A 14,996-nucleotide genomic window follows, 5' to 3' on the forward strand; every position below is an offset into this window, starting at 1 on the left:
CAGCAGGGAACCTCAGTGCAGCTGGGTTCAGTGAGCTTGGGGGAGAGCGCGTGCAGCCTGGCTCGGAGCAGGGAGTCAGGCGGGCAGCCTGGCTCCAAGCGGAGAGGCCAGGCAGCAGCCCAGCGGGGAGTCGGGGGCTGCCAGGTTCTAGCTGGAGCCGTGAAATTGACAAGAATGGCAGGCAACAGCCGATGTAAGAAACCCGCAGTGTCTACACTGACACTGCATCACCCTAACTACACCAACATAAGCCCTATGCCTCTCATGGAGGTGGAGTTCTCATGTCCGTCTAGTAGGGCACATAATTCAATGGGAGCAAGGCTTCAGTGTGTACACTGACATAATTAGGTCAGTGTAAGCTGCCTTACGTCAACCTAACTCTGTACTGTAACCCAGGCCTCATGAAGTTTCAGGCATTCTCACTGACGAGTCTTCATTTCTGGATCTTGCTTTCCTAATTGGCCTACCAGACTCCAAAACCATTGACTTTCAGGTTAGACTGAAAAACTTTTGTTCTATCTAGCCATTTCCTGGAGTAGGGGTTTGCAGGAATTTAGGAACACTTTTAGACTATGCTACACTACAAAGATAAGTTGACCTATGTTATGTTGACTTACAGCCATTGCATTACTTGTTGTGGTGGCTGATGTCCGCACTGCCCCCCTTCTGTTGGTGATGTGCACCCGCCCCAGGAGTGCATCCACCGACTGAAGATAGGGTGTGGGGAGGGAGGCGGGGGGAGGGAGGAGAGACAGAGCCAGGCTCTCAACTCCATGCAGCTCCACACCAGGAGCCCCGCTGCCTCTCCCCCATGGCTTCTTCAGCTTCCCGCTCCTAGCTAGGAGTGAGGGGGAAGCCGGCTGGGGCTTCTCTCATCCAGTGATGAGATCCATGCCTAGACTAGTCAGCTGCCGGCCCGTGCTCCCAGTGGGCCACTCCAGGGAGTCAGCATGGGTGGCAGCCCGGCTTAGAACGGAGACTGGGCAGAAGCCCAGTGTGGGATCCAGTGGAGCTGTGAAATTGAGAAGAATGGCAGTCAACAGCCAATGTACGGACCGCAGTGTCTACACTGACGCTGCATCACCCTAACTACACCAACATAAGTCCTACGCCTCTTGTTGAGGTAGTTTTATTATGTCAGCATAGCAGGGGAGTTACATCGGCAGGAGGAGCATTTGTACGTACACCTCCACCGGTTTGTCAACAAAAGCTGACCTTTTTTTTAAGCACACAAAACTGTGTAATGTAGACAAGGCCTTAGTTATGGACATTAGTCCGAACATAAAATGTATAGATCTTTTTCTTAGATTTTGTACATCTACCCAGAACTGTCTGGTTAGATTTTAAATAAATACATACATGGAGATATTGAGTTTAATTTTTTTATTATTATTAGACATTCTGTTGAGGCTTTCCTCCTTATATACTTAAAACAAACAAACAAAACAACCCCCCCCACACACACACACTAATAGCCAGCCTCCGAAAAGAAAAAATAAGTTTCTTTTCCATTAAATACCAATTTGTGAGTAATTTTGCTATGAACATGACACTGTAATAAGACGCTTGTTAAGAGATCATAACTTTTGCCCATCAAACCCAGTTTGGGACATGCCTTATTTCTTCTATTATGTGGCCAACCTGTCTAGTTTTGGAGTTGGCAGTGGACTTTTTCAGGGAATAGGATAACTATTTTTAGAAACAATCTAGATATTTCTATCTACTTTTCAACTAAGACATGACTACATTTAGGCAGGAGCCTTACTGTGTGGTATCTGAAGCCACAGTAGGGCTGCTAATGGTAGCAGCAGCAAGCTGACTGGGTTTTCTCCCATTTAAAACAAAAACAGAAAACAAAAAGCTATCCATTGTAAAGTCATTCCCAAATCCATGGCATCTGATTAAATCTCTAGCCCCGGCAAACCATGTGAACACACACACACAAAAATTGTATTGTTAAGTAACGCTGGATTTTCAAGCTGCTTTCAAATGTTTACTTGTTAAGGCCAATATAGAAGAAAATCTAGGTTGAACGAAGTTTTGAATAAAGTGTAAAACTATCTAAATGTCCTGGCTGAGTTGTGAAGTAAAGAAGGAAGCTTGAGTTTTGCATTCAAATTTGGCAGGCATTTACACATATGGTACAGTACCATGAATTACAACTTAATGTTTGGTTTTTCTACCTTACAGCAAAACAATACCATTAAAATACTTTTTTAAAAATTTTAATACAGTTTTCACAAGAAATGTAAAGTCTTATGGATGACCCTTTAGCCTATTGTTATGCAGGTGTTCCTGTGCTAACTTTTGAGTGTGGTCTCTTCCACCTGTGTAGTTCAATGGGAAGTCTTCTGGTTGATAAACGAGCAGTGTTAGATTGAAAAGTGGTCCCCTACTTAGTCCTCAGTCAAAGGAGTAGTACACCTCTACCCCGATATAACGTGACCCGATATTTGGATATAACGTGGTAAAGCAGCACTGCAGGGGGGCAGATCAAAGCAAGTTCGATATAACGCGGTTTCACCTATAACGCGATAAGATTTTTTGGCTCCCGAGGACAGCGTTATATCAGGGTAGAGGTGTAGATACAGGATAGAACCTTGAAATCTGGAAGTGTATGCCACATAGGCATTGGTGGTCCCTAGTGTTCCATTACAGCTACAGTATATCTCCTCCCATGTCAAAAAGTAATTACGTGTATACTAAATGATTGCCTACACTACATTCTTTATGCTCAAAATATGACTCATTGGTTCATCACCCTTACTACTAGCACAGTTAAGGTATTAAGCCTTTACATTGGCCCAATTTCCACCCCAAAGAAATGTAGCTGCAGAGTCAATTGGTATTTTAAATTCCTGCTCAAAAGTATATAGCTTGCCTTTTAGCTTCTTCTTGTTGACTTTGTTAAAGAAACATACAAATGGCAATACATAAATCAATACAAAATTCCTAACCATGGTATAACACTTCAGGTAAGGTTTTTAATGAAGTTGAGGGAATTAAGCACCCAAATTCCATTGATTTTTCAGTGCAATCCAGATGCCTAACTCCTTTAGGAACTTCTGCAAATCCCATCCTTTATGTTTCCAGTTTCCTTTTTAAAACTACAGTTAATATTCCCTTTCATAACTTTTTCCATTCTGACGTCAGTTCATAATTACTTTGCAAGGGCACTTCATTGATATAAAGGCAGCCACAAGTCTTATGAAAAACTCATTGACATCATCAATGGATAATTAGCATTTTTCCAATATCATATTCTCTTTTGAAAATGTTTTTTTCACACACACACACACACACGGAGAACCACGAGATTTCTTTTAAAAGAGCCGTAACAAGAATGGATCATATTTTACCATATCCTATTCATTACAGTTATTGTCATAAAAAGGGATTCATGTTGTGCTAGTTTCTTCTCATTATAATCCTTGTCATGAGACTGAGGCATCAGAATTTTAATGTGCAGTGTATGATGCTAAATCCTCCCAATACTGACTCTTGCATAAAGAGGCAGCTTGCAAGAGACCACTGAAGATGGAAGTCCATTCTACATAACAACACAGCTATAGCTTAGCCACAGGACTCTGCTGCTGCATGAAAGACATTAGCATGCTACAGCCTCAGCCTGAAAAGTCTGCCATGTTATTTGACTATCAAAGGGTCTAAGAGCTAGTGTGGCAGACTTCCTTTAGACTTGCAATGGTGTCCCATCATGGCAACTGGAATAACTTCAGGCACTGGCTGTGGGATTGTTTCCTCACACACCAGCTGGTAAGCGAGTGGAGTCTACTTCCAGGGGACAATCAAGAACAGTTCCACCCCTGGGCAAGTTTCATTATCTACGTACATATCAGGAATCATTCTAATCTTTTCAGAAACCAAAATATGGGCTGGATCTACATGAGGACAAAAAATTATGGAGGTAAGCAATCTGAAACCTTCAGATCAGTGAGGTAATGATGAAGGGTGTGTGTAGTGAAATGTTCAGATACCATCTGTCAAAGTAATCATTTCTCTGATCCTTTGTCTACTTTCTGCCAGTGTTCTACTGAAGTCACATATCCAAAAGTAAACTGCTGACAACAGATGACAACAGATTATTAAAAAAAAATCTATTTGATCCAAATCTTTTACATGAAAGAAAAGTCAACTTAGAATGAGAATAATTCAGCCATGTACAGATGTGGTACCTATACAAGCAGCTGTATTAGAAAAGGGTTAAATAATAGAGGTTCACTTACTTTCCCATTTTGAGGTCCCACATACAGCAACTCCAAATTGGAAAATGTTGACAAAATAAGACCCACCTTTGTCTTATATTGTTTGTACATCAGATCTTTTTCAGTCATGGCTGCTTTTAATTAATAAACGGATTCTAATAGGCTGAGTAGTACAGAGAATAAGTCAGGAGAGGGGCTGCAAATGGGGGCTTAAACCACTTTGTTCCAGTGCTAGCTGTGCACTGGGCCTGACTGCTGGCATATGTTAAAGTAGCCTAAAGGTTGCTCTAAATTACAATACCCAATCATGGCAGCAGGGAATGCCAGGATACAAGACAGTCTGAGCCACAACCCCTACTTGTCACAGGAAGAATGGTGAAGGAGCCAAAATGCTGACTTTGTGCCACCAGAGGATTACCCTACATGGGGGATCCTTCCATGGTTAGCTACACCAGCTTTAGAGCCACTTTGCATCAGCGATACAGCATAAAGCAGCTGCAGGAGAATCAAAGACTAAAATCCCTATCTTTAGAAGGCTGAACTGGTTTCTTTAACTTGTCTATTTTATGTGCAAAATGATGGACATGGGGGTGTTTGGGGCTTTAGAAAGGTACTAAGAAAGAAGCTAGAGTTTAAGTGAGGTAAATTATGTAGAAATAAATTTTACTGAACAATTTTATCAGGGTGTGAATTCTATTTGTCTGAATAGAATTCTATTTGTCTGAAATACTCACTGTATTTACTAAGTGACAAAATCTTGTTTAAATGTACACAAGAAATTAAGAGGAATTTTTAGCCACCTTAGGTCTTCCATATTTTTCTACTAAAATGCAATAGAAACATTTTGAGAATGACCAAAAAAATTGTGTGATGTTCAAAGTATAGATCCTACTTTCCTCTAACTTCTGTTATACATGCCTGTAGAATTTCATGAAAAACTCAAAGTATTTACTGTGATTTGAATCAACAGAAATATGAGCTGCAAAAAAGTTTATTTTCTCTATACAACTTTTCTAGGAAACTTATTAAAATGTTAATGTTAACTCAGAGTGAGTAATCTACAGACAATGACATCTCAGTTTTAGTATTAGGACAACTCCATAAAGTTGAGTATGATACATGGCTCAAGCCTGCAAAATATTACTAGGCACACTGTAGTGCTTGTTACCACAAGCAGTCTAATTAGAAGCTGGTCAATGCATAGCCTTCTTCCAGGAGCCCCCTTGCGGCCTCAGGGCAGGGGTCCCAATGATCTCTCACCTCAGTTTCCACTCTTTGTTACTCAAACTCAGAAAGACTTTTACAAGTCCAATAACTTCAGCTCTCCTTAGGGTCTGGTTTATTAGCAAAGTTGGAAAATAAACAAAATTCTTCCCTTTAGCCTTAATCTGGCCACAGCCCCAAACTCCCCTGGTGTCTCAGGGTCTTACCTGCCTTCCTAGCTGAGGCAATTCCTCTGGTCTCAGGATCTTCCCTTCTTGGGCTTTTCACTCTCTAAAGTTTCCTAAATCTCTCCTCACCTTTCTGCAGCTTCCTGCTGTTCTTATAGGGGAATTAGCTCTTCCATACAAGTTGATCCTCATTAAACTCATCCCAGGTGTGGCAGGCAGGTAGGACTAACTGTATGGGGCTGGCCAGCTACAGGCCCCCAGCCCTTAGAGGCTGTTACAGATATCAGTGACAAATTTATGGAAATAAGCAGTATAAATAAATAACAGGTAGTTGAAACACTGGACTTCTCCCAGACATCAGTAATGACTATGCTATTTTTTGAACGACTTCAAAACACTCCAAAGACATCTCAAGCATAAAGAAAGATGACAAAATTAGGCTACAATATGGGTTTTACATAGTCAGCATTTTAAATAATTAGTGAAGGGTACAATATCTTCCCAAAACAAAGGATCAAGTGGCTTGGTGTATTATTCATAAAACAGAGCAAGGGTTGGACCAATATAAATCCAGTCCTTCAACCCTTACTGATGCCTGTGAGTAAGGACTACTTACTTTGCAGCACACTTTGCAGAATCAGTCCCATTATTCATTTTTGGATAGCTCTCTGGGAATAATTTGATGGCCCAGAGCCTGGAATTGCTGTTGTAATTTTATTTATGTCTCAGAAACAAATAATCATTAAAACACAATTATATTAAATTAAAATACAACCTGAGGTTTCTATTACGTATTTGATGTATTCTAGCTTTTTCACAGTCCTGGAAGTTTCTGTGTAAAGTGGAGGGAAAGGAGAACAGCTGAACAATACATCACAGTTTAATAAAGATCAACATATAGTTACTTGCCTGCTGCAATGTTGCTGTGAACATGAAGCTGTAGCAAAGAGGGATGGAGCAATGCAGCTATGATGGGTTGGACTCTAGCACTAATATTTTGTGTTGAATGCTTATCTATATATCTTGGCTTTTTAATAACATATCAGGGTGGTTTCTACGCTCCGAACAGAATTACAAAATAGTAAAGTTCAATGAAAAGCTCTGTCTCTCCAGTCTTACACATTTACATCCCTATTGAGATAGAAAGAAGAACATAACATGCCAGATTGATGAGTATTTAACCAAATATGTTTATCAAGGGTGATGGCTGAAATGTCTATTTCCTCAAAAAGAGCACTTTTTAATTACCATCTAAATACTTACAAGTCCATAAACAAACACACATTTAAGATATTTACTTCACTTGCACAATAAAGCTTTGGAAGAACACTCATTTATTCCAAAACTCCACCCATATGACTTTACAAGAAGGATGTCAAGTGGAAACAATATAAAATATAAGGACTGTATCAGAAAAATCCTCACTGGCTGATTGTGCCTGGCCTTCAAGATCACCAGAGTATCTAGTAACTTTTGGTGAGATGCCAAATCATTTGTGGGTGTCACATAACCACATTTATCACTGCAATGCAGGACTCCATGTTTCTCAATCACGGAAAGTCATGTTATATTAAAAAAAGTATCTGGAGCAAGGTGGGTGTATGTTTGGGGCTGTGTTTATGGAGTGTGCTTGAAAGGTCTCGTAGTATCACCTTTGAAACAGGGTGTCAAGGACATACTTCTTATATGGTAATAACTATTGACAAACACCATGATACAGTTGAGATTTCAGTCACAAAAAATTAGGGAATTCAGTTAGGTTTCACACAATAATCTCAATTTTTCTCATTTGCTTGTATCTTTATTACAGGTGGTGTATGTAACAATGCCTATATGGTTAAGGTTGTGCAATACTTTCCATTAGAAGACCCGGTCTTCAGTTGCTTATAACTTTGCAAAACAAACATTTGGGCTGAAACTTTCCATGTCTAATCCTAAGGCTGAATTTTATTTTATTTATTGAAGTTTTCAGTTTAAATGGTTTAGATCATTTCTGAGAATGAGGTTTGGCAAAAACGAGTTTTGTCCGTGTTCAAAAAATTCTTAGTCATTTAACCGATCAACACTAGTGCCTCCATTTACACACACACACACACACACACACACACACACACACAGAGGAATAGTTACAAATCAATTTAAGAGCATATGCAGTACAATGAAGAGAAAATTATGGTAGCAACCCCATATTTAGGTTGCCTAATATGGCAATTTCCATTAGAAAAGATTCTGGTGACTTTTTCCTTGGGAAGCCCTCAAACCTCCATTGTTCACATCAGGCAGGGAAAAATCTGTTCAGGCTACAAGGGTGCTTTTACTTTGATTCATGAAATTGTATACAGCTAAAGTTGGCGAAGTTGTAAAAAGTGTTAAAAAACTGCCATTTCCCTTCTCTTGTTTTCCTTGGGAAAATGTTATGCCAAAATCACTGAACATTCCTAGGTCAGGCTCATGCCACGGCCACCGCACATGCTAACCCAATGAGCTGCCAGAGCAGCTGTAATAAAGAGAGGCAGGCTGAACAGGACCAGGCCAGATTGGGCCCTCCACACCTCTCCATGTAAACTCCTGGTAGCAGCACTTGGTCCTTTCTAGTAGGGGCACCAAAGGGGCAAGAACTCTCTCTTTTCCCAGGATTTGGGAAACAGACAGACAGACTGACCTTGGCTCCCCACAACCACCTGTTGGACTCACCACATTGCATCAGTTCCCTCCCCCCCCCCCCCACTCCCCAGGGGTGGACACCATATAGTACAGGAGGCCCCAACTCGGGGATGGAAGGGAGAGAGGGGGCACCAGGCCACGCTGAACTTCCCAATCCAACCACTTATTGGATCTAATATCCCATTTCCTCCCCCTAAGAAAACAGCCTTCTCCAGCTATCAGCTAAAGTTGTTAGGCTTGGTCTACGCTACCAACTTACATCAGTATAACTGCATAACTCAGGGAATTATATGGAAAAGGAGGGCTTCTCCCATTGACACAACTACCACCTCTTGGGGAAGTGGAGTATCTACGTCGACAGGAGAAGCATAATGTAGGTAGTGTCTTCACTAAGTGCTACAGCAGCGCTGCACAAGTGGAGCTGCACTGCTGCAGTACAGTAAGTGTAGACAAGCCTTCTGTCTTTAGTAACAGTATGCTTTGAACCCAAGGTTCAAACTCTGATGGTGATGCAGGATGGAGGAGGAGGGTGTTGTTACAATTGCACATATTTTTTTTCCCTTTTAAAAATACATATAGCCCAATACTGAATGGTGTTGAGCATCTGCAACTCTTCACAACTACCATGGTAGTTGCAAAGTTAGTCTTAGGATCAGGCCTGTAGAGTCTTTTCCATCACAGAGACTTTGTAAGCTCAGGGTTCAACTGTGCTTTATAGATACTAGCCCATGCTGGGAATCATGTGCAGCCTTACTGGACTGGGAGAGCACTGTGAAGAGGACTCTCCCTGTTATAACTATTCAGCAGTGGTCAGTACCACAGCCTAGTGTTCTCCCTACCCCTCAGCATCTCTTTTAGGCAACTTGAACCCTGGGGAATGCTAAAAGGGAGAGCACCAGCCCCTGCATTCAGATGAACAAAGGGACTGCAATTGTACATGGACACTGTTGCATCCTCCCTTCCACATTCCTCAGCAGCTGAGCAGAATTTGGCCTTAAAGATAGAAGCCACAAACAAGACAGATCAGGTAAAGGCAAATCATTGGTGAGAAGCAGAAGAGTTAAGGTGTAGAAACAAACTTCCAATTCTACTTTACCCAAAAGAAGGGAAGCTGTCAGTAGTAGACTTGGGTCTGTTATAATCTTTACATGTTTATGATCATGTTAATGAGAGCACTGATCAAAAAACAGAACCTCCCTGTCCCACAAACTTTACGAGTCCACACAGAACATAACATACTTATGAACAACAGCTGGTTTTGATTCCACAACTCAAAATCTCAGCCAACAAAGTTTGCAGAAACCATCCCCTGGTTTTACCCATCTCTAGCTAATATAAGAAAGTTGTTGTTTAAAAGAGATCCTAGCTTCTTTTACCAGTTAAACCAAATTTTCTAGAAGAGGTTACTACTTGTCTGTGTCCCTGGCCTTATTGATTATTGTGTAAATATTAGGCTTCCTGCTTGTGGAGAAGTTGCTGCAAGGTTCCTTTCAGTTCTGTTTGCATATTTCAAGCTACTGCATGATTTAGAACAAGGGCGTTTATGTAATGTTCCAGAGAAACTGCAGTACATCATGGCTCATTTTAAACCAGGTATGAATACCAGACTCAGATGAACTCACAAACACTCCTTTCATCTGAAATTTAAGTAGTAACCTTTCTCCCCTGCAGAAGGTTTAAGCCGTTTTAACCTCCAAAATGATTATGTTTTGTTGTTTCTTCATTATAGCATTGGATAGAAAGAGCTCAAGATGAATCTTTCCTGAATTTATTCAGAAGAGATTACACTTTGAAATATTAGGGTATTTGAATGTCATTTTCCAAATGCTTTGACTTTCACTAAAACTACAGCATCTGATGACCTTAAACTTTACTTGGAGAGTTTTAGTTTTACAGCAAATAAAAGTGAAAACACATTTTTTGCCACCAAGGGCTAAATTTGCAGATGATCATACAAACGTGAACACCTGTCACCAAAAGAACGGGAAATTTGTGCATGCATAACAGACAGACAGACCCTGGTCATCAGTGGGCGGGATTGAACCTGGGACCTCTGGAGCTAAATGCATGCCATTAGAGGGGACAGAACATCACACTCAGGTGGTGTGGGGGTTACACTTGCAGTTGGGTAACTGTCTATTTACCAACATATTTAGGAGTACAATTACGCAGTTTGCATAATGGGTGCATATGAGTCTTTAAAAATCTGGCCCTGAAAATCTTTATTATCTAGGAAAATAGATAAGTCATCTGTTTCAGTAATTTTCTTGTACTATATATACACTGAGAAATCTTATGATCATGATGATATGAAATGCTATGATCTTTAGTCTATGTTTTGTTGACTTCCTCACATGACAGAACACCTCTTCTCTCAGCATAATTGAAACTATAACAGAAGACAAGGGTGAAATTCCTTAAACTACTTATGACTTAAATCAAGCTCAGTAATTTTCAACATGTATGTATACATATACATGCATATTGTTTACTATTACTACAACTGCAGTGCAAGAGAATTCTGATCAGTGATATTGAACTGAACATCCTGAAGGTGGCACCCACACGAAAGGATGGCATATTTTAAATTCTGAAAGAATCTAATGCATTTCTGTTAAACCTATCTAGAAATGAAAGAACAGAGAAAAGGTAGAAGCAGACTTTCCAGTGCTCCCTCTGTTCTCTCAGACTTTTGACAGCTGTATTAAAATTTCCATAAAATATATTTCCTTGCAATAATGTAAATATTGTCATGGCAGTGTTTGAATACACAGTAACACAGAAGCAAAGATCTGCAATGATTATTCAGTCACTGTACACAATCTTGGACAGTTTAGCGCAGAAGTCTGCACATTATGAATGTCAAGGAAAACATAAGCACTGTTAAAGACAAACTGCAGTGATAAAAAGGTGGGAACAAATGATTTTGAAATGGCATGTGCTTTTAGTATTGTAGCACATAGACACAAAAGATCAAACTTATTTTGTTAAAATCTAAACAGTTTAGCTACCCTGTCAACATAAAAAAAAAACATCACCCAGACAATTTTTTGCCTTTAGAGAGTTAAAACATGTTCATGGTAAACCAAAAATGATGATGCAATAAATGATCCACAAATAGGACAGATCTGAAAGAAAACAGTTTAAGTCAGGAAATCTTGTGGGGTATTTTAAACAAATTAAATCATGAGAATCTAAATTTGCCACAAACACACATAAGAAAATGCTTCTGGAGACCAGAGGCTGTTTTATAACATTCTCAATGAATGAAACATTTTATCAACATTTATTTAGATGTCTGGAAAAACTGCCAGTAACATTCCTGCAGACAAGGTTGTCTTGTATGAAGTAAATCTGTCTCCTACAAATTAATCCTCCTAACTGTAAACAAACAAAGATTTACAGGTTGGAAGGAAAGCATTCATCTGTTTTCTACTCAGTAAGACATCCTACAGAAATTTCTGAAAGGCATCCTGCACATTTTTTAACATTTCTGCCAAGCAGAACAGTGAAAACTGCAACACACTAACATTTTACAAGCTGAACAACTTAAAAACGTTTCCTAAAATACAGAGAGTGTAGGTATTCTTTATTTTAAATGCTATTACCATTAATAGAATTATGCACCATACTATCATCATTCAATATGATTTTGCAGCAGAATTCTAAAGAGTTATTAGTGGTGTTCATTATTAAACAATCAATAGATTTTTTTTTAAATTACCCATTAGCACACTTCACATACAGAAACACATGTGTGTTAATATCTGAGATCTAAATACTTACAGCTGGCTCACCAACAAGAACTTTTACTTATAGCCATCCTTTAGAAAATGTCACAATTACCATCTGAACAGGAGTAAAGTTCAAATTCTGATTCTGGCATTTTCATCTCTCTATGGCATACATTAGCCAAAGATAAAAAGCATCTGAAAGAAATACATCACAGACAACTAAATAATCAGAGACTAAGATTTTCTAAACTGATACTTCAGTACCTGAACCACAGCAAATGAGTACAACTTATGTTAATGGACTGCTCTTCAAAATAAATTACCAAAATATAGCATACATTTCTCTTCCTATAGAGCTGGAAAAAGCATACAGAGTACCAGTCTATTATGCTAGTTAGTGGAAACAGAGAAGTTACAACTTCCCACATGGTTTTACTTACCCAGAAGCATGTTTCTCATCTACAGTTAGTTCAGCAGAATGGCAAATTCTACACAACAGATTTAGCAAAGGAAACATTCCTTAAAAACTCCTTTTTTTGACTTGACTAAAGATGTGAGCAAGATTTGAGTATGGGCTGTTGAGAAACATGCCTTGTACCCTAGGGCAGCTGAGGTAGGATACTTCACTCCCATTGGTGAACAGTACCTCTCAGAAACAATAGAGAGACTGTCAGTAGCTGTTGCCACCTCAGACGGTGAGGCAACAAAATCATGAAAAACTAGGTCACTTCTCTGAAGCTTTTAAAGTGGTATATATTAAATGTGTCTGTCCAGCATTTTGTTTGAAAATAATCCTCTGCCTCTCATTAAGGAATAAAACTCCCCCACCCTCCACCCCGTATACCTACATATGCGCAAAGCTCAGAATATTTTACTACACAGATATTTAAAGCAAAAATATTAAGAAAAAGATCAGTGATGAGCCAAAATCAGCCTTGTGTAAGTGGGTTCAATTTCACCGACTTCAGTGAAGTCGTGCCTGCTTACATGAGTATTGTATTGGTTTCATTATATGCAACATACTTCCCTTCAAGTAATATATGTGAGGAGATTTTTTTTTTAACCTGGAGTTAAATGTTTACTTATTTTTGAATGTTTGGCAACTTCTGCAAAGGAATAAGATTAGCTTCAACAAACATGCAAAAAAAAATATTGACTGTTTTCTGCTGGCATCCTTATTGAATATTGAAATCCATGATGGAATATTTGTGCATAGAGACTGTACAATAATAATTACCTCTGATGGAGAGAAAAATCTTAGAGAAATAAAAAGCCAAAAATCTGTATAGCAAGTATAGATTATATAAAGAATAGACTTAAGACTCCAGGAAGGCTCCCAATCCCTTTAATCCTCTCCCTGTGCTCCATTGCACCAGTATAAATTCAGATTAGCCCATTGAAGCCAAGTGAGGTCAATCAAAGTCCGACAATTTGGGGAGCCTGTCTATGTACAAGATGTACAAGTTATGAATTCTGGTTGTTTTTATGAAATGGGTATATAATTGAAAGCTTATGTGCCTGGAATTGGCCATTGGCTGTCAGGGCTAGTGTCACATCTCTCCCAGACCAGGGACAGGGGAGTCATTAACCTGAATACCCTCCATTCAAATGGAAGCACCTTAGAAAAATGGGACAGCTGAAGGTTAGGAGAACCAATTCCACCCCACTTGCAACAGATAGGGGGCAAAAGGAGCAGTGAAATCTCCCCAGAAGGGCAACAAAGAGTGAGGTGTTGAGACAGCCCTTTAAAAAACACAGAAGGAATCAGAGGAACAAAGAGAGACAGGATTTTGGAGGGAAGAGGGACCTTTTTGACTGCCAGATGAGCCAGAGCTAGCGAACAATGACAGCATGGGTCACAGAACGAGACTCCAGGCTTTAAAAGAGAAGCCTTACCTGGGAGAATGAAGTCCGGGGAGGGGATCTACAACTCTGAAAGGACACTGACTCAAATCCCAAAGACTACCAAGAGTGGTGGGGAAACAGACAGGGATTCACGTACAGGTGTTTCTTAATTTGCCTAGATCTGCACATCTTCTGTGCTGTCTAAAATAAAAAGCAATTGTTTCAGAAATCCTTTTGCAAAGTCTATGTTTATGTGTGTCAACTATTCCATGTCCCCTGAAAGGTCAAGCTGTAGACCCAGCAAGCCCGCAAGGTGCAGAACTGGTAAAGGGTGTGCTTAAGCTAATGGAGTGTCCCAGAACGGTCTAAAGCAGCTGGGCTGCAGGCTCCCACCTCCACTTGTCTGTGGGTATCAGAGATTGTCCAAAGAAATGTGCCAGTGAGACTACAGTCAGTGGCTGGAGCCTATCCAGTTAAGAAGGGGAGCTTAAAAAGCACACAGGCCCAGTGTGTGGGTCCAGACACAGCAGCCTGGTGTATGTCCAAAAAGGGGACGCTTGACCAGAGCTGTGACACCAAGGTACACCAAAGCAAGTGAGGTCTGAACATGGCCCTACATTTAAGCAGCTTTATTAAAAGTTTACTGTGGGAATTGTTCCCTCAGCCATCCATCAGTCTGAGCCCTGTTGATAGATATACCTCCTCAGTTCCATCTGAACAGGGAAGATTTCATATATTTTAAAAAACATGACTCTCTCGCCTGGTTTTAATGGAGTACAAGCCACATATTGTTGTTTGGGTGTTTACATTTGTTCTTGGACTAGACTCGCATAACGTATGGAGAAGCAGGGGGGGAGAAAAGAGGACGTGGCAGTCCAATGACTAGTCCTGCTTCTCCAAGTCCCTTTGGAAATGATGTGGCAGTCACACACATGTACAGTGTTTATATATTTCCTGGTCAGTTTGGGGTTTGTGGATGGAACTTTTGCCTGAGCAGACACCACTCCCAATTTTTTCTGCTTCAGAAACATCCTTTTTAAAGCAACCAAGTAAGGAAGGTTTTCAAAAAAATAAAATTGTTTTATTTTAAAAAAATCCATCAAGAAAATCAATAGTCTTAGGGCCAGATCCTCAGCTGG

The 14,996-nt window shown here is 40.0% G+C and overlaps 1 protein-coding gene and 1 long non-coding RNA gene across 8 annotated transcripts in view; one reads left to right on the plus strand and one right to left on the minus strand.

Moving 5' to 3' along the window:
- ZNF385B (zinc finger protein 385B) overlaps positions 1 to 14,996 on the minus strand; it is a 296,303-nt gene that overhangs the window by 150,849 nt on the left and 130,458 nt on the right. Inside the window, exon 1 of one of the 7 annotated variants that reach the window (XM_042860664.2) lies at positions 12,453 to 12,592. The exons of the other annotated variants lie outside the window; for them this stretch is intronic. Within the exon in view, the coding sequence (XP_042716598.1) occupies positions 12,453 to 12,471 (19 nt within the window). The 5' untranslated portion in view covers positions 12,472 to 12,592. Of the gene's footprint in view, positions 1 to 12,452; positions 12,593 to 14,996 lie in introns of those variants that run through there. 7 annotated transcript variants of the gene reach the window in all.
- LOC135974140 (uncharacterized) overlaps positions 1 to 14,996 on the plus strand; it is a 28,255-nt gene that overhangs the window by 3,262 nt on the left and 9,997 nt on the right. The gene's annotated exons all lie outside the window — the stretch shown is intronic.

Source organism: Chrysemys picta, chromosome 11 (assembly GCF_011386835.1).
Source record: "Chrysemys picta bellii isolate R12L10 chromosome 11, ASM1138683v2, whole genome shotgun sequence".
Classification (NCBI taxonomy): domain Eukaryota; kingdom Metazoa; phylum Chordata; order Testudines; family Emydidae; genus Chrysemys; species Chrysemys picta.